The sequence below is a fragment of the Rhinoraja longicauda genome, chromosome 21 (genome assembly GCF_053455715.1).
Source record: "Rhinoraja longicauda isolate Sanriku21f chromosome 21, sRhiLon1.1, whole genome shotgun sequence".
NCBI classification, from domain to species: Eukaryota; Metazoa; Chordata; class Chondrichthyes; order Rajiformes; family Arhynchobatidae; genus Rhinoraja; species Rhinoraja longicauda.
In genome coordinates this window covers 9,916,731-9,936,416 of record NC_135973.1, presented here as the reverse complement: position 1 = coordinate 9,936,416, position 19,686 = coordinate 9,916,731, and the positions used below count along the sequence as shown (strand labels likewise).

Here is a 19,686-nt window from a genome sequence, read left to right as displayed (position 1 = left end):
TTTACAACTCTCTGAGTGAAAAAGTTTTTCCTCATCTCCGTTCTAAATGGCCTACCCCTTATTCTTAAACTGTGGTCCCTGGTTCTGGACTTCCCCCAACATTGGGAACATGTTTCCTGCCTCTAGCGTGTCCAATCCCTTAATAATCTTATGTTTCAATAAGATCCCCTCTCATCCTTCTGCTGACCTGTTGAGTTACTCCACCATTTTGTGTCTATCTTTGGACATCTCCTACTTGTTTGTCATGAGGTCAGGGATGTTTGTCAGGTTATAACTCTATCACGAGAAAGGAATTATCTGAAAACGGAGGGAGGCATTCCACCATCTTTGTTCTCCTCCCATCAAATACTATGCCCCCCAAGTGGGAAATTGGTTTAAAATATACGACAGAGCTTTAATTGCATTTTGTCATACTTTTACATTGAGATTTTTCTTTCAGATGTGAGATTACGTCACGAGAATATTGTGAGTTCATGCTAGGTTATTTCCATGAAGAAGCCACTCTCTGCTCTCAGGTCTGTATCTACAATGAATTCCTAGCTTTAATTTAGTTTAGAGATACAGCTTGGAAGCCGGCCCTTCGGCCCACTGGGTCCGCGTCGACCAGTGATCCCCGCACACTAACACTATCCTACACACACTAGGGACAATTTACAATTATACCAAGCCAATTAACCTACAAACCTTGTACGTCTTTAGAGTGTGGGAGGAAACTGGAGATCTCAGAGAAAACCCACGCAGTTCACGGGGAGAACGTACAAACTCCGTACAGACAGCGCCCGTAATCGGGATTGAACCTGGGTCTCTGGCGCTGTAAGGCAGCAACTCTACCGCTGCGCCACTGTTACCTCGCACTGATATATGTGTGATTGTGCAGATAACTGTTAGATTAGTACGGGTGTCGGGGTTTATGGGGAGAATGCAGGGGAATGGGGTTGAGAGGGAATGATAGATCAATCATGTTTTAAATGGCGGAGCAGACTCGATGGGCTGAATGGCCTAATCTGATTCCTATTAAATCTTTTCACCTTCACCTTGTACCTATGACAATCGCTTCCTGAAGCATTGGCAAGTGTTCGGGGAAGGAGAGTGCTCCACCTTGTGTGCAGTCTTAGCTAGTGCGACGATTGTTGAAACTGCAATGACTTGAGTTGTGTGATACAAACAGAATGAGATTGAATGAAGATGCGTCTCTAAATTTGTTGGAAAACTCTGCTTATCAGCTTTAGTGTAGGCCCTGCTGGATCTACATCTTTCCCTTTGTCCATTATATTTACGATACGATACGACGGAACTTTATTTATCCCAGGAGGGTAATTGATCTGCCAACTGTCATAAAAACACAAAATACATGAAGATGGAATTAAAGTGATGAGTGGGAAGGATTGGGGATGTGCAAAGATTGGGGTGGGGGAGGGAGGGAAGGGAGTCAGTCTCAGTCTACTCCACGACAGAAGGGGGAGGAGTTGTACAGTTTGCTAACCACAGGGAAGAAGGATCTCCTGTGGCGTTCAGTGCTACATCTTGGTGGAACCAGTCTGTTGCTGAAGGTGCTCCTCAGGTTGACCAGTGTGTCAAGGAGGGGGTGAGCTGTATTGTCCAAGATGCTCCGCAGTTTGAGGAGCATCCTCCCCTCCAAGACCTGGAGGGGAGCATCCTGTGGTCCTTAATTACCAGTGTGTGGGAAGGAACCGCATATGCTAGTTTATACCGAAGATAGACACACAATGCTGGGGTGACTCGGTAGATCAGGCAGCATCTCTGGTGGAAAGGAATGGGTGATGTTTAACGTTTTGGGTCGGAACCCTTCTTCAGACTGGTACCGACCGGAAACGTGAAACACCACCTTTTCCTTTTCTCCAGAGATGCTGCCTGACCCACTGAGTTACTCCAGCACTGTCCTCCCACACTCCAAAGACGTACAGGTTTGAAAGTTAATTGGCCTTGGTTGTAAAATGTCCCTTGCGTGAAGAACTCCACCTGGGACTAATCATGAGTCCAGCCATCTTTTGTAGGTTTATAGGTGAATTGGTCTTTGTAATAAATTGTCCCTAGTGTGTAGGATAGTGCTAATGTACGGGGATCGTTGGTCTGTTTCCGTGCTGTATCTCCCAACTAACCTAACCTAAATACATGTAATCACTTTTATTAACGTTGCTTTATTTTATTGTCGTTGGCCTGGTGATCAGCGGCAACCTTCATTTTATTGGATTGATATTTTACATTGTTTCTTGAAGACCTACATTTATTTCCAGTGAACGTCTGGCCACCTGTTCACACAAAGGGTGGTGGGTGTATGGAACAAGCTGCCAGAGGAGGTGGTTGAGGCTGGGACTATCCCACCATTTAAGAAACAGTTGGACAGGTACATGGATAGGACAGGTTTGGAGGGATATGGAGCAAACGTGGGCAGGTGGGACTAGTGTAGCTGGGACATGTTGGCCAGTGTGGGCAAGTTGGGCCAAAGGGCCTGTTTCACTCTATGACTATGGCCTTGGTCATATATTTTTTTTCCCCCCTTTCTTTCAAGCTTGCCTGGTCCTCTAATCTGGTGTGGAGATGTTGAATCTCTGCAGGTAGACAACTAGAACTGCCCGAGTCTTAAAAGGACACTCACCAGCACAGTCTACACCTTATGCTCTTTGGGAGGTTGATTTGAACTGGAAAATGCCCAAACTGATCAACATCTCCCATCAGTGCTAATGCTGGTGGCCATCTCCTGCACGTTGCTTTGGCAAGACCACCAGCATAATCAGGGGCGAGTCTCATTCTGGACACTCCCTCTTCTCCTCTCTCCCATCAGGAAAAAATTACAGTGTGTGAAAATGCACACTTTCTGATTCAGGGACGGTTTTGTCCCAGCTAATATCAGGCAACTGCACCATCCTGGCATCAACTAGAGAGCGGTCCTGACCTACCATCTCCTCATTGGAGACCCTCGGACTATCTTTAACCAGATTTTACTGGACTCTACCTTGCACTAAACGTTATTCCCTTTATCCTGTACCTGTATGCTGTGGACGGGTTGATTGTAATCATATATAGTCTTTACACTGGCTAGATAGCACATAGCAAGAAAGCTTTTCCCTGTACCTCAGTACACATCAAAGATACTAGAGGAACAAGATGGACCACTCTGTTGACATCGCCTATACTAAAGTGTAGTATGCAAAGGAGCGTAACGTCCGCCATTTTAGTAGGCAAAACCCGCCGTTCGCTATGCCTCTCGCAGTGTAATCAGTGTTTTGGGGGAACAGTATGTGTGATGATACCATTAAAATGCAGAATATATCTCATCTATCAATTCACAGATTTTTGTTATTTTTCTTTTTAAATGTTTCTGCCAAGTTTCTGCCTACTAAAATGGCGCCGTGACATACTACGGTTTTTAGGGTCGAGTGGTCTATCTTGTTCCTCTAGTGTCTTTGGTTCACATGACGATAAACTAAACGAAGGGAGTTTCGGGTTTCAAGCCCACTTTAAATATGCAGTAAGGTTTGCAAATGCTACACATTCAAGGACCTAACTTGGGTGGCATGGCCAATGTCTCTGTGATGGTCTGAGCTGACTATTCCACATGTCCTCAATGTGCAGCCAGGAATTAATCTTGCAGTAGACAGAAATAAATCCAAATCTTTAAGCTACTTTGTTTAAGAGACAAACAAGCACGCAGCGCAACAGTTGTGACAGCCTTGTAAGAAAATAACTGCAGATGCTGGTACAAATCGAAGGTATTTATTCACAAAATGCTGGAGTAACTCAGCAGGTCAGGCAGCATCTCAGGAGAGAAGGAATGGGCGACGTTTCGGGTCAAGACCCTTCTTCAGTTGTGACAGTCTTTCTCACTTGGTTAACTTCACCTTCCCAATTTCATTAAAGCAGCAGTCCAAACCCCCACAGTCAGTGCTGGTAAAGTTATTTCGATCGTTTTGATTTTGACTGAATTTGAAATTAATAAACACCGGCGGTGGTGCAGCGGTAGAGTTACCGCCTCACAGCGCCGGAGACTCGGGTTCGATCCTGACCACAGGTGCTTGTCCGTACGGAGTTTGTACGTCCTCCCCGTGACCTGCGTGGGTTGTCTCCGAAATCTTCGGTTACCTCCCACACTCCACAGGTTTGTAGGTTAATTGGCTTGCTATAAATGTAACATTGCCCCCAGTGTGTGCAGGGTAGTGTTAATGTGTGGGGATCGCTGGTCGGTGCGGACCCGATGGGTCTGTTTCCACACTGTCTCTAAACTAAAACGAAACACGTTAGTTACATCATAAGATGAATTTCCTCTGATCTAATTGACCCAAAGGAAGAGGATTTTGCAAGTAGTTAGTCTGATCTATAGACAATGGACAATAGGTGCAGGAGGAGGCCATTTGGCCGGTCGAGCCAGCACCGCCATTCAATGTGATCATGGCTGATCATTCTCAATCAGTACCCCGTTCCTGCCTTCTCCCCATACACCCTGACTCCGCTATCCTTAAGAGCTCTATCTAGCTCTCTCTTGAATGCATTCAGAGAATTGGCCTCCACTGCCTTCTGAGGCAGTGAATTCGACAGATTTACAACTCTCTGACTGAAAAAGTTTTCTAATGATAACGCAGGCTATTTGACCCTTCAGATCCATGCTGACATCCCGGGGAGCAATCCCATTAGTTCTATTTTTTGGGGGGTAAACCAGCATCTGCAGTTGCTTGTGTCTCCATTAGGTCAGTCACTCCTCTTGTTTCCCTGAACCCCTGCAGCTTGTTCAGTCTCAACAGGCAAACTCCACTTAGACAGTGCCCAAGGTTGGCATTGAACTTGGGCCTTTGGAGTTGTGAGACGGCAGCACTCGCTGTGACGCTCCCTTGATCAGTAAGTGAAGGTGGGCGGTTAGGCCGCTGAAGGGGGGAGAACATTTCTTAACCGTCTGCTCCTGTAATGGTGGCCGAGCCAAGGGGAGAGCAAAAATGAGGCCTTTCTCTCCTCGTCCTTTTTCTTCTCAATGAACAGTAACGTAGCTGTAACTGAGGACTGTTTTATGCGGTGTACAACCACTGTTAATGCTACTTTACCGTAGCTGACAGTACTGTGACTCTGTTTTTACAGGTTCACTGTATGGATGATGTATGTGGACTTCTACCATTCCTTAACCCTGAAGTGCCTGATCAGTTTTACAGACTCTGGCTTTCACTCTTTCTACACGCAGGGTAAGTACTCTGAATAGGAAAAAAAAAACTCCATGTGCTGGTTTAAATCGAAGGTGGACACAAAATGCCGGAGTAACTCAGCGGGTCAGGCAGCATCTCGGGATAGAAGGAATGGGTGACGTTTTGGGGTCGAGACCCTTCTTCAGACTGATCCGTCAGTCAGTCTAAAGAAGGGTCTCGACCCGGAACGTCACCCATTCCTTCTCTCCCGCGATGCTGCCTGACCCGCTGAGTTACTCCGGCATTCTGTGTCCACCTTGGGTGCTTTGAATGATTTGAACCACAGCTCTACATTGCTGCTACTTCATTCTGCACTGCAGTTTTGTTAAATGCAAAGTTATTGTTGAAATGCTGCAATCTAAGGCTGCAATCGACTATCCAAAGAGTACAATATTTATGCCTTTGAAAGGACAGGAGGTATTTCACTTATTCCCAGACATGTGTTTTGTTTGCCAGGGCAATGTCCATGTCAATGTTCATTCTGAACTGTTTTTGAATTCAGTAGCTTCTTCAAGCTCAGTTGTGAGTCTTTAGTTTAGTTTAGAGACACAGTGGGGAAGCGGGCCCTTCGGCCAGTGATCCCCGCACACGTAACGCTATCCTCAAACTCTATGGATAATTTGCAATTTTTTACCAAGTTAAATCGCCTCCAACCCTGTTCGTCGTTGGAGTGTGGGAGGAAACCGGTGCACCCGGGGATAACCCACGCAGGTCACGGGGGAGAACGTACAAACTCTGTGCAAACTCTGTGCAGTCAGCACCCATGGTTGGGATCGAACCCGGGTTGAGAGATTAGTTTAGAAATGCAGCGTGGGAACAGGCCCTTCGACCCACCAGCGATTCCCCGCAGACTATCACTATCCCACACACACACACGAGGGACAGTGTAAGATTATACCAAGCCAATTAACCTACAAACCTACGCTTCTTTGGAGTGTGGGAGGAAACCAGAGATCCCGGAGAAAAGCCATCCAGGTCACGGGGAGAACGTCCAAGCTCCGTACAGCCAGGCAGCCGTAGTCAGGATCGAAGCCGGGCCTCTGGCGCTGCGAGGCGGCAACTCTACCGCTGCGCTCACTCGGTTGCCGGTTGTCCGACTTTCAGTTTACACGAGCAGGGTATTTGCCGTAACGAAATGTAAAGCGCAATGTGTAATCCAGGAGTTCAAACGTAAAGTGTGTTCCTTGTCCTTGCACCCTCATGTCGCTGAACACCTCCGCTCACACCGTCTCCACCAACCTGATCTCCCGGTGGCTCAGCACTTCAATTCCCAATCTGACCTTTCAGTCCTGGGCCTCCCCCATTGTCAGAGAGAGGCCCAGCGCAAGTTGGAGAGACAGCACCTCACATTTCGCTTGGGCACCTTACTCCCCAGCGGTTTGAACATTGACTTTTCCAACTTCAGGTAGCCCCTGCTTCCCCTCTCTATCCCCTCCCCCTTCCCAGTTCTCCTATTAGTCTTCCTATCTCCGTCTACATCCTATCTTTGTCCCGCCCCCCCTCCCCTGACATCAGTCTGAAGAAGGGTCTGGACCCGAAACGTCACCCATTCCTTCTCTCCTGAGATGCTGCCTGACCTGCTGAGTTACTCCAGCATTTTGTGACGACCTTCGATTTAAACCAGCATCTGCAGTTTTTCTTTCCTACCCTCACGTCTCTCCTTGGCAGGAGTTTGAAGCTGAGCGAGCCAGTTGCAATCTAAGCATCGTGTTTGCTCCTGAGTCGAGTATTGCACTATAGGCCGTACCTTTCCAAGACACTTATTCCCACCCTTCGTTACCTTGGCAACCCTCTTGCCTGCCTCAGCTCGTCAATCTGCAAATCCCATCCACACTTTTGTTACCAACAGTGTTGATTATTCCACCGCACCTCTGAGATATAATTAAAATAGTTTTTTAAAACATCATTAGGATGAGAGAAAAAATTCGAGTTGAATACAGGGCGATGAAAATTGCTAGTGTGTTCATTCCTCTAACACTGAGAATAAAATGCAATTGGAGAAATGGTACCATAAATAACTGATACCATATGGGCTAAATGTTATTACGGTCTTATTGATCTTATTGGAGGAGGCAAAGCTTATTTGGGTTTAGGTGTATTATTGTCACGTGTACCAAGGTACAATGAAAAGCTTTATTTTGCATGCTATCTGATCAGGTCAGATAATGCCATGCATTAATACAGTCAAATCGAACTCGATTACAATAGGTAGAGCAAATGGGAAGATATAGGGTGCAGAACATAGTTCTCAGCATTGTAGCGCATCATTTCCAGAGACAATCTGCAGACTATCTCTAATCGGACTTTACTGGACTAGATCTTGCACTAAACGTTATTCCCTGTAATCATGCATCTGTACAAAGTGGATGGCTCAATTGTAATCATATATTGTCTTTCCGCTGACTGGTTAGCACGCAGCAAAAGCTTTTCACTGTACCTCGGTACACGTGACAATAAACTACACTAAACAATCTATATGTGTAGGACGGTCTGAAGGAGGGTCTCGGCCCGAAGCATCACCCATTCCTTCTATCCGGAGATGCTGCCTGTCCCGCTGAGTTACTCATTTTGTGTCCATCTTCGATCAAAACAACCTATAGGCAGATTTGTTCGGGCAACTGTAACATGGGAGCAGATATAATATTCACAGCATTTCTGCCACATGGTTATGTAGACTGAAGGTAAATAGACAATAGACAATAGGTGCAGGAGGAGGCCATTCGGCCCTTCGAGCCAGCACTGCCATTCAATGTGATCATGGCTGATCATTCTCAATCAGTACCCCGTCCCTGCCTTCTCCCCATACCCCCTGACTCCGCTATCCTTAAGAGCTCTATCTAGCTCTCTCTTGAATGCATTCAGAGAATTGGCCTCCACTGCCTTCTGAGGCAGAGAATTCCACAGATTCACAACTCTCTGACTGAAAAAGTTTTTCCTCATCTCGGTTCTAAATGGCCTACCCCTTATTCTTAAACTGTGTGGCCCCTCGTTCTGGACTCCCCCAACATTGGGAACATGTTTCCTGCCTCTAACGTGTCCAACCCCTTAATAATCTTATACGTTTCGATAAGATCTCCTCTCATCCTTCTAAATTCCAGTGTATACAAGCCTAGTCGCTCCAGTCTTTCAACATATGACATACAACATATAAATAGAAAGCCAGGGGCAAGAGAAGGTGGGCCACTCTCATTCCAGACCTCTCTGGTCTTATCACAAACTATCGAGATAATCCTGGGCTGGTCAGAGACATGAATCTTTCACAGAGCGTGGGTCTATAATTCTCATCTTCAACCGGGTTATTAATTCCTGCATTTCTTCATCAGCCTCTCCTGCACGTGTCTGGACACTCACAAGTAAAATCAGCTTTGCACAGCTTATAGCAAGGTAAACCTCTTTGGTAAATGGAAAAGCAACACTAAATCTAGCAGCACTCCAGTCACTTCCTGTTCAGCTGCCCTGTGCGGCTCTAGCCAAAGAAACATAGACATAGAAACATAGAAAATAGGTGCAGGAGTAGGCCATTCGGCCCTTCGAGCCAGATGATCATGGCTGATCAGCCAAAATAAGTATCCCCGTTCCTGCTTTCTCCCCCGTATCCCTTGATTCCATCACCCCTAAGAGCGATATCTAACTCTCTCTTGAGTATCAATAATATCTTCCACTCACCTTTTCACTGTCTAATAGGATACTTCGGTTACAGGTACCGCAAAATAAAAGCAGGCTTGTAATCAGTTTTCATTTCTATGGGGGAAAATAAGTTTGGAGTTTAATTAAGCCCGATCCCATGAGTGGGGTGTTAAGTGTTTTCTAACGGTAGACTACTTGTGTCTGCTTTTGAAAGGAAGAAAAGAATTGCTGAGAGGATATTTGAAAGGCCAGTAAATGGAAAATATTTGATTCGGTAATTAATTTCATACAAATTGACACAAGACTTATTGCATCAATGACTGACCTAGAACACTTGACCGACATCCTATCGCACAGACACTTTTAATGCGCTTTTAATCCAATTATGGTACAGTTTAAATGATCCCTATTTAAAGAATGCTAATCTATCATGGAGAATGATTTGAGCAAAACACTGTCCAGTTGTAAAACTTTGAAGTTTAGGTTTAATTTTAAAGCAAAATTACCCTGAAAACATGATATCAAAGTAAAAGCTAAAGCCAGGGATTAATTTCAGACGATCGGATTTTATCTCCACTGTCGCTACCTGACCTGTGTGTTTCCACCATTTCTTGTTTTTTAATTGTATGGATTTGATTTAAATTGAGTTTGACGGTGCTTTTGACAGTCAACCACAGTTTAGTTGTTTTCAGTTTAGTTTATTGTCACGTGTACCGAGGTACAGTGTAAAGCTTTTGCCTCGTGCTCACCCAGTCAGCAGAAAGACAGTTTAGTTTATTGTCAGGTGTACCGAGGTACAGTGTAAAGCTTTTGCTTCGTGCTAACCAGCCAAGCAGAAAGGCAGTGCATGATTACAATAGATTCATTTACAGTGTACAGATACATGATAAGGGAATGACGTTTAGTGCAATGTAAAGCCAGCAAAGTCCGATCAAGGATAGTCTTGGATAGATAGACAATAGACAATAGGTGCAGGAGGAGGCCATTCGGCCCTTCGTGCCAGCACCGCCATTCAATGTGATCATGGCTGATCATTCTCAATCAGTACCCCGTTCCTGCCTTCTCCCCATACCCCCTGACTCCGCTATCCATAAGAGCTCTATCCAGCTCTCTCTTGAATGCATTCAGAGAATTAAGGATCAAGGATACCAGTATCTGCAGTTATTTTCCTACACTAAGGATAGTCTGACGGTCATCAAAGCTCAGCACAGCTCTCTGTTTGTGGTAGTTGTCACACCGTGCTGCCCCGTACTCACAGCTCTCGAACACAGCAGTGGGCCAAGGGCTGATGCAGATAGCGGGCAACTCCAGGGATCCAGGGTCGATCCTGACCTCGGTGGTCAATGTTTGCCCACTCTCCCCTTGAACATGTTGATATCCGCTGGCTGCATCAATTTCCTCCCACATCCCAAAGTTGTGCTGGAAGGTTAATTAACAGGCCCAAAATTATTTCCTTGGTGTAGGTAAATGACAAACTAATCAAAAGGGAGTTGATGGTTGTGTGAGACAAAATGGGTTGCATGTTTTGCATTGCATTGTTTTGTTGGGAGCTGGCATGGCCACTTATTGTGACCCAGGAGATTTAGATTTATAGATACAGCGCGGAAACAGGGCCTTCGGCCCACCGAGTCCGCGCCGCCCAGCGATCCCCGCACATTAACACACTATCCTACACACACTAGGGACAATTTTTACATTTACCCAGTCAAACCTGTACATCTTTGGTGTGTGGGAGGAAAGCCTAAGATCTCGGAGAAAACCCACGCAGGTCATGGGGAGAACGTACCAACTCCGTACAGACGGCGCCCGTAGTCAGGATCGAACCTGAGTCTCCAGCGCTGCATTCGCTGTAAGGCAGCAACTCTACCGCTGCGCCAACGTGCCGCTAGCTTTAGCTAATTTCTTTTCAGTAAGTGTGCATGACGTGCAATAGTTTGATAATATTGATGTACTGTCTTATTCTCTTCAAAGACAGATTTGTGATTTTGCGAGGCAGGAGTTGAGTCCTGTTTTAATGTTGAAAATATATCATTTGGTGACCACCCCTTTTATATTCTTTCATCCCACAGGATTCTGCACTGCATTGTGTCAATCTGCTTCCAAATGACCATCCTTAGGGACCTGGAGAAACTGGCAGGGTGGCTTCGGATTTCCATCATTTACATCCTGAGTGGGATCACAGGGAACCTGGCCAGTGCCATATTCTTGCCGTATCGAGCGGAGGTTGGTAAATCCTTGCTGCAAAACTCCCCGGCTGCTGGCCGTTCGCCCAGAGGGTGGTGGTGGGTGCATGGAACGGGCTGCCAGAGGAGTGGTTGAGGCAGATCACTGGTTCACTGGTGCTTTAATGGCCGCACATGCAACGGCACAGTGAAATTCTTGTTGCCTGTATCGTGCATGCAGGCGATGCCATTGTTAGCGCCACTAGACCAGTCGCTCGATGTACTGGAGCAGTTCCCATGAACCGACGTCCCTCTCCCCTCCTCTCCCCTCCTCTCCCCTCCCCTCCCCTCCCCTCCCCTCCCCTCCCCTCCCCTCCATCTTTGAGTCCCAGGGGTGCCACCTGCAGCCAACCTTTAAGGCGCTGCGGGCGTTACCCCGGTTCACCCTCCGACTGGCACTTGTTGCTCGTGTCTGAGGTCTCCAGCTTCCTCCTGGTGCCGCCAACAGAGGGGCCTTTGCGTGTGCCCCTGGTTACATGACTGATAATGTAACAGCACTTAAAAGGCACCTGGACAGGTACAAGGCTAGGGACAATTTAGTAATCCGGGGCAAACATGGGCAAATGGGACCAACTTGGAAAGGGCATCTTGGTTAGCATGGATAGTTTGGTTTGAAGGACTTGTTTCCGTGCTGTATGACTGACTCTAATGCACTTCTAAGGAATGTGATTATAATACTAGCTGAAGTGGAATTGATGAAATCTTCACAGCAAGGATGTAAGTCTTTGGGCATCATTTAACCACCTAAAATTTATGTCAATTATAGGATTTGGGTATTTTTATGAAAGGAAACTATTTGTGCCTACAAAGGCATGAAATGCCAGGGCTGAATTCACAGGGATCAAATATATGGCACGGTGGCGCAGTGGTAGAGTTGCTGCCTTACAGTGAATGCAGCGCTGGTGACCCGGGTTCGATCCTGACTACGGGTGCTGTCTGTACGGAGTTTGTACGTTCTCCCCGTGACCGCGTGGGTTTTCTCCGAGATCTTCGGTTTCCTCCCACACTCCAAAGACGTACAGGTTTGTAGGTTAATTGGCTTGTTATAAGTGTAAAAATTGTCCCTAGTGTGCGTTAGATGGTGTTAATGTGCGGGGATCGTTGGTCGGTGTAGGCTTGGCGGACCAGAGGTCCTATTTCCATGCGGTACCTCTAAGCTAAACGAAAATATGCTCCCCGGAACTGAGGGAAATAAATCTAGTTCCTCCTAAAGAATAACCATCTAACAATTACCTAAAGAATAACCATATAACAATTACCGTACCTAAAGAATAATCATCTAACAATTACCTAAACAATAACCACCTAACAATTACCTAAAGAATAACCATACCACTCAAATTGGGGATGATTCCTACTCGTGCACGAAGATGACACCTATTCATATTACAGAGATGACAGCACCTCCCACTCATTGCAATCCAGCAATTTCATCTGTGAATCTTGTTGTAATTATTTTCATAGCTCAAAGACCAAATTCTTTAAAGATGACCCCCAACTGCACAAGCAACTCTTTAATTGTTCTGTAATTGCTCGCTCGGTCTCTGTATTCCAAGTGTCTGCTTCCAAGATGGCGCCCAACCCAGGCGATTATTTGCCTGCTAGCCACAGAAGCAAGGTCTATAATCGCATATTCTACGATCACTCCACACTTTTAAATCTCTACTCCTGCAGGCGCATGTCTTACTTTAGCCATGACCCTCGGACTATCTTTGATCAGACTTTACTGGCTTTACATTGCGCTAAACGCTATTTCCTTATCATGTATCTATACACTGTAAATGGCTCTATTGTAATCATGTACTGTCTTTCTGCTGACCGGTTAGCACGAGGCAAAAGCTTTTCACTGTACCTCGGTACACGTGACAATTAACTTAACTAAACTGTCTTTCTGCTGACTGGTTAGCACGCAACAAAAGATTTTCGCTGTACCTCGGCACACGTGACAATAAACTAAGCTGAACTTTACTGAACTGTATTCAATGGAAAGTATTGAACAGAAACCAAAAGGCACGCAAGGTGGTTTTGTATGGGACTTTTGTTTTAGTTAGTTCTAATGCAGTCCTAGTCCATAAATAGCAAAAGAGTCATCTATTTACACAAGTAAAAGCAAATCGCTGGGAGAAAACATCAACAACACACTGCATTTTGTAAGGTGGAGGCAGTCTGAGTAATTTTTAAACCAGACCCGGGCAATTTTGTAACCTCCGCCTTCTAATTGCCTCCGTTGATGTATTTTGTAATGGCTGTTAGATTGTGTTGCTTTAACACAAGTACGGCAGATTACGTCAAAGGCTACTGAGGGCAGAATAGGTTGGTTGCTTTGTGCACTGTAGTTATCCCCACAGCACTCCGAATCTTACTAAATGAATCTGACATTAGTAAAACGAGAGGAGAAATGGGGTGGCCTGTAAATTTACATCTTTATTGCAGTCATCTCTGGTTGGTAATGATAGGTTACTCTGGTTGTTTTGTTTCTCATATGGAACATTAATAATGAGCTTTGATTTCTAGGACATTTATGGATTGGGCTGGTACTTAGAAACTGGTAAACAACTAGCCTCCTGGGCACCAGGTTCAGCAGGTTATCCGTGAATGATTTTCTAATGCAGCTTAGGTTAATGTGATGGAAAATGTCATCACTGCCCTCGTTATCACTACTTCCCCAACTGTGTTGATGCCTTTATGGCTAACTGCAGCTTGAAATGTGCAAAATGGTGCCAAAATCTGGTGAATATTGCATGTGGACTCAGAGGGCTGTTTCCATGCTTTTACAGGGCCCTCCGTAATGTTTGGGACAAAGACCCATCATTTATTTATTTGCCTCTGTACGCCACAAATTTGAGATTTGTAATAGAAAAAAAAACCCACATGTGGTCAAAGTGCACATTGTCAGATTTTATTAAAGGGTATTTTATACATTTTTGGTGTAAGAAGATAACTGCAGATGCTGGTACAAATCGAAGGTATTTATTCACAAAATGCTGGAGGAACTCAGCAGGTCAGGCAGCATCTCAGGAGAGAAGGAATGGGTGACGTTTCGGGTCGAGACCCTTCTTCAGACTGATTTTACATTATTATAATTAAAATTATACATTTTGGTTTCACCATGTAGAAATTACAGCAGTGTTTATACATAGTCCCCCCATTTCAGGGCACCATAATGTCTGGGACACATGGCTTCATAGGCATTTGTAATTGCTCAGGTGTGTTTAAATGCCTACCTTAATGCAGGTATATGACAGCTCTCAGCACCTAGTCTTTCCTCCAGTCTTTCCATCACCTTTGGAAACTTTTATTGCTGTCTATCAACATGAGGACCAAAGTTGTGCCAATGAATGTCAAAGAAGCCATTATGGGACTGAGAAACTATTACGGTGTAAAGAATTGTAAGGAGGCAATAAATTGAGTTGGAACAGTGCATATTGAGTTTGACTGTAAAGTTGAGTTGGAAAGAAGCACATTGTGCAGAATGCTAAATTAACAATATTTTTGTTTTGCTTTTTAATGTTGGATCAGCCAAGATGGTAGAGTAATAACCTTTTATTTTATTTTTTTGCCTTTGAAGGTTGGACCAGCAGGATCTCAGTTTGGCATCCTCGCCTGCCTTTTTGTGGAGCTCTTCCAGAGTTGGCAGATCCTCGCTCGGCCATGGAAGGCCTTCGTCAAGCTGGTGGGCCTCGTCCTCTTCCTCTTTGCCTTCGGCCTCCTCCCGTGGATCGACAACTTTGCCCACATCTCCGGCTTCATCAGTGGGTTCTTCCTGTCGTTTGCATTCCTCCCCTACATCAGCTTTGGGAGATTTGACTTGTACCGCAAGCGATGTCAAATCATGATCTTCCTCGTCACCTTCGTGGGACTGTTTGCAGGGCTGGTGGTCTTGTTCTACGTCTACCCAATAAGTTGCCAGTGGTGCGAGTATCTGACTTGTATTCCCTTCACGGATAAATTCTGTGAAAAATATGACCTCAACGCTCATCTACACTAGCCGGTCGGTCCACAAGGCCCTCCAATCAAGGTTACAGATTTGGTTGTCGGCAGTATTTACATCACGGGGTGCCTCAGGACAATTGACTCCACCAACGTGTCGACGGTGATGTTCGAGTATTCCTTCAGATCCTCGCCTGATGTTGTCTTTTCTAAAATCGAAAATCGAATTTAGCACTTGATGCTCAATGTACATCTCGGGACTGTGGACACCATCTCCAACTATGGCCTATGTGCCTTTCCCATTACTTTTCAACCAACGTTTTGTGCTGCCAATTTTGTATTACACTAGTTTTAGCACTAAATCAAATCTTGTATTGTTTACTACTGCTAAAGTGGTGATGGATTGCCGGTAGTGTTTTAGCTACCACTGGACTGGACTGCAGGTTTGCAGGATACATTGTGGGAGCCTTACTGAATCTTCAGTTTTAAATTTGAATGTTGTCATTATCTTTCCCTCGGCTTGCTCTTGAAATGGTATGATCACATTACAAGATGCCCCACCTCCCTCCCCCCCCCTCCTCCCCCTCCCTCCTCCCCCTCCCCCACCCAGGATAGAAGATTGTTGTAAAACACATGAAAATTTACATTTGTAATTCTTATTTCAAAATAATCTAATCCTTGTCACGCCCTCCCCCCCCCACTCCCCAACCATTGTGAACTCTTGCCATTTTCCTGACTTTGGAATTTCCTACAATCATTGTACTGCTGGTTTCAGGCAGAAGTGTCAAAAGGCATGGAATTACAAACCTTAATGGATCAGGATTAAATTTACCTTCGCACCCAATATCAGAATAATGGAACTTTAAAAAAAAAAAAAGTAAAAACCTAGCTACCTTATTGTTTCTTATTTTCCACTTCAATCATGATGTATTCTGAAGGAGTCGATCTGTTGCGAGCAGCAGAAATTGGATCTGTGATTAAAATTGATGGTTTATAAACACTAACCATGTTTCTGACAACAATAAACGTTCATTGGCTGTATTATTTGGTGGGTTATTGAAGCCAACCAGAAGGTAAGGTTCTCCGTTGATGTTTGGGTGTTAAGGTGCAACGTTTTTCAAATGTGATCACTTAATTGTGAACTGAAGTGTCGCTTACAAAATTCTTAAGGGGTTGGACAGGCTAGATGCAGGAAGATTGTTCCCGATGTTGGGGAAGTCCAGAACAAGGGGTCACAGTTTAAGGATAAGAGGGAAGTCTTTTAGGACCGAGATGAGAACGTTTTTTTTCACACAGAGAGTAGTGAATCTGTGGAATTCTCTGCCACAGAAGGTAGTTGAGGCCAGTTCATTGGCTATATTTAAGAGGGAGTTAGATGTGGCCCTTGTGGCTAAAGGGATCAGGGGGTATGGAGAGAAGGCAGGTACGGGATACTGAGTTGGATGATCAGCCATGATCATATTGAATGGCGATGCAGGCTCGAAGGGCCGAATGGCCTACTCCTGCACCTATTTTCTATGTTTCTATGTTAAGTGCCTGAAGAAGGGTCTCAACTGCCTGTCCCGCTGAGTTACTCCAACTTTTTGAGTTACTCTCTCTCTCTTCGGGTTTAAACCAGCATCTGCAGTTCCTTCCTACACTTAATTGTGATGCTCTAGAGATTGTCAAGAAATGTAATGAAGGCGAGAAGGTCTTCAAGCTTACAACGCGTCTTTGAATCAGGCCAAACCAAGTTTCGCATCCACAAAATCACCAAGCTGGAATGAGTAGGAGGGACCTGCAGACGCTGGTTTACACCGAAGATGGACACAGAATGCTGGAGTAACTCAGCGGGACAGGCAGCATCTCTGGACAGAAGGAATGGGTGACGTTTCGGGTCAAGACCCCTCTTCGGACTGAGAGTCAGGGGAGAGGGAGACACAGAGATATGGACGGGTAAGGGGCGAAAACGAGAGATCAAACGGGATGAAGTTCAAGACAAGTGTAGAATAGCTAGGGGAAGGTGACAATGAGGCATACAAAGATAACATTTAATCAGGAGGACAGTAAGATAGGTCGGAGAACCAGGATGGGGGAGGGATGGAGAGAGGGGAGAACAAAGGTTACTTGAAGTTGGAGAAGTCAATGTTCATACCGCTGGGCTGCAAGCTGCCCAAGCGAAATATGAGGTGCTGTTCCTCCAATTTGCGTTGGGCCTCACTCTGACAGTGGAGGAGGCCCAGGACAGAAAGGTCAGTGTGGGAATGGGGGGGGGGGGGGGGGGGGGGGGGGGGGGGGGGGGGGATGAGAGAGGCTTCTTTGCTCCCTGTGTGATTATCACAATCTTCCACCGATGCCACTAAGTCGCCTGTTCTGGCTGCGTACAGTCTCTTGTGCTTGGCACGGCGGTGCAGCGGGTAGAGCTGCTGCCTCTCGGCTCTCGTCACCCAAGCTCAATCCTGGCCTTCAGAGTGAACCGTGTGAAGTTGGTACGTTCTCCCGGTTACAGTGTAGACTTCTGCCCAGATGTTCCAGTATCCTCCTCCATCCCGCAGATGTGCATGTTTGTAAGACTACTCGACATCTATACGTTGTCCCTAGTTAGTCAGCGAGAGGTAGAATTATGGGGAATCTGTTGAGAACACAGGGAGAGTAAAATGAGTGGAGTTGTTCACAAGCGAAATTATATATATTTTTTTTGCCCACACAACCGATTTATGATTGTTTTTGGGCGGTCACGGTGGCCGCAGCGGTAGAGTTGCTGCCTTACAGCGATATGCAGCGCCGGAGACTGGGAATTTAGAAGGATGAGAGGGGGATCTTATCAAAACATATAAGATTATTAAGGGGTTGGAAACGTTAGAGGCAGGAAACAAGTTCCCAATGTTGGGGGGAGTCCAGAAACCAGGGGCCACAGTTTAAGAATAAGGGGTTAGGCCATTTAGAACTGAGATGAGGAAAAAACTTTTTCAGTCAGAGAGTTGTGAATCTGTGGAATTCTCTGCCTTGGAGGCCAATTCTGTGAATGCTTTCAAGAGAGAGCTAGATAGAGCTCTTAAGGATAGCGGAGTCAGGGGGGTATGGGAGAAGGCAGGAACGGGGTAACTGATTGAGAATGATCAGGCCATGATCACATTGAATGGTGGTGCTGGCTCGAAGGGCTGAATGGCCTCCTGCACCTATTGTCTATTGACCCCCGGGGTTCAATCCAGACTACGGTTGCTGTGTCTACGGAGTTTGTACGTTCTCCCCGTGACCTTCATGGGGTTTTTTCTCCAAGATCTTCCGTTTCCCTCCCCACGCTCCAAAGACGTACAGGTTTGTAGGTTAATTGGCTTGGTAAATGTTTTTTTTTAAATTTGGGTGTAGGATGGTGTTAATGCGTGGGAATCGCTGGTCAGCGTGGACCCGATGGGCCGAAAGGGCCTGTTTCCGCGCTGTATCTCTGAACTGAACTAAGTGCAGTAAAATTGTTACTACACATAAATACAATCCCAGATTAAGTACAAAGTGTATAGAAATTCCAAAGTGGAATTCTCTGCACTCAGAAGGCAGTGGAGGCCAATTCTCTGAATGCATTCAAGAGAGAGGGCTAGATAGGGCTCTTAAGGATAGCGGAGTCAGGGGGTATGGGCGAGAAGGCAGGAACGGGGTACTGATTGAGAATGATCAGCCATGATCACATTGAATGGCGGGTGCTGGCTCGAAGGGCCGAATGGCCTCCTCCTGCACCTATTGTCCATTGTCTATAAGTAGCCCACTGAGACCCATGTGCGTCGCCAGGTTTTTGGTGCATTTTTCAGTCCAAGCTGCAGCTGGTTATGAGGGGCCTGTTGCAGCCTTCGTCTCCATCTGGATTGTGCAGCAACCCGTCGTGCCCTCTCCTGAATCGTCCGGCCCCACCATTCAGCCTTTGTGCCCCGACAGCTGTTTACCGCCCTTTCCTCTTGCGTCCAACGTGGTTCTCCGGTCCTCGGGGGGAGATCTCGATCCTAATAGTCTAGTTTAGAGATACAGCGCGGAAACTGGCCCTCCAGCCCACTGAGTCCGCACCGACCAGCGATCCCCCCCCCCCCCCCCCCCCCCCCATTAACACCATCCTACGCACACGAGGGACAATTTACAGTTTCTATACTGAGCCAATGAACCTAATAAACCCATGCGGTCACCCAAAAAACTCTAAGATGCACATTCGTTAGGGAAGTCCAGACTTCTTGCTTTGTTAGAATTACTTATAATTTCTATAGAAATTGCATTATAGTTTTTCGAAGTCAAAAACACGATGGTTAATTAGAAGCAGCAGTGATCATTTAGTGCCACTATACTTCTGATTAGAATCATTCCAGTCACTTGGTTTGAAAACATGATGGAAAAGTAGTGCTGACCAGCTGAGTAGTTGAGCCAACAGGAAATATTAATTAACCAGAAGTGAGTTAAAATATCGATGCATTTATTTTCCTTACTATCATGACTTCTGTGGGGAAAGCACATTCCGTGTGTAATAAATTGCCACCTATCTTTGAAACCTGGAAAGTAGAAACGAGGAACTCCCGAGGCTGGTTTACACAAAAGGGCACAAAGTGCTGAGTAACTCAGCGGGTCAGGCAGCTTCTCTGGAGTAACATGGACAAGTGACGTTTCATGTCGGGACCTTTCATCAATTGTGTCCTAAAGTTTGAAACCTCCCCTTTTATGTTGGGGTTTTTTTTCGTTTCCTGTGTTTTTGTTCGTGTTTTTATGCT

General features: G+C 45.7%; 1 protein-coding gene across 2 annotated transcripts in view; it reads left to right on the top strand.

The window, feature by feature from the left end:
• Positions 1 to 15,996, top strand: part of rhbdf1a (rhomboid 5 homolog 1a (Drosophila)) — a 270,605-nt gene extending 254,609 nt beyond the window's left edge. For both annotated transcript variants that reach the window (XM_078418445.1, XM_078418444.1), the window contains 4 exons: positions 440 to 515; positions 5,086 to 5,186; positions 10,883 to 11,036; positions 14,604 to 15,996. In XM_078418445.1, coding sequence (XP_078274571.1) covers positions 440 to 515; positions 5,086 to 5,186; positions 10,883 to 11,036; positions 14,604 to 15,023 — 751 coding nt within the window. In that variant the 3' untranslated portion in view covers positions 15,024 to 15,996. The remainder of the gene's footprint in view (positions 1 to 439; positions 516 to 5,085; positions 5,187 to 10,882; positions 11,037 to 14,603) is intronic.
• The last annotated feature ends 3,690 nt before the right edge of the window (positions 15,997 to 19,686 follow it).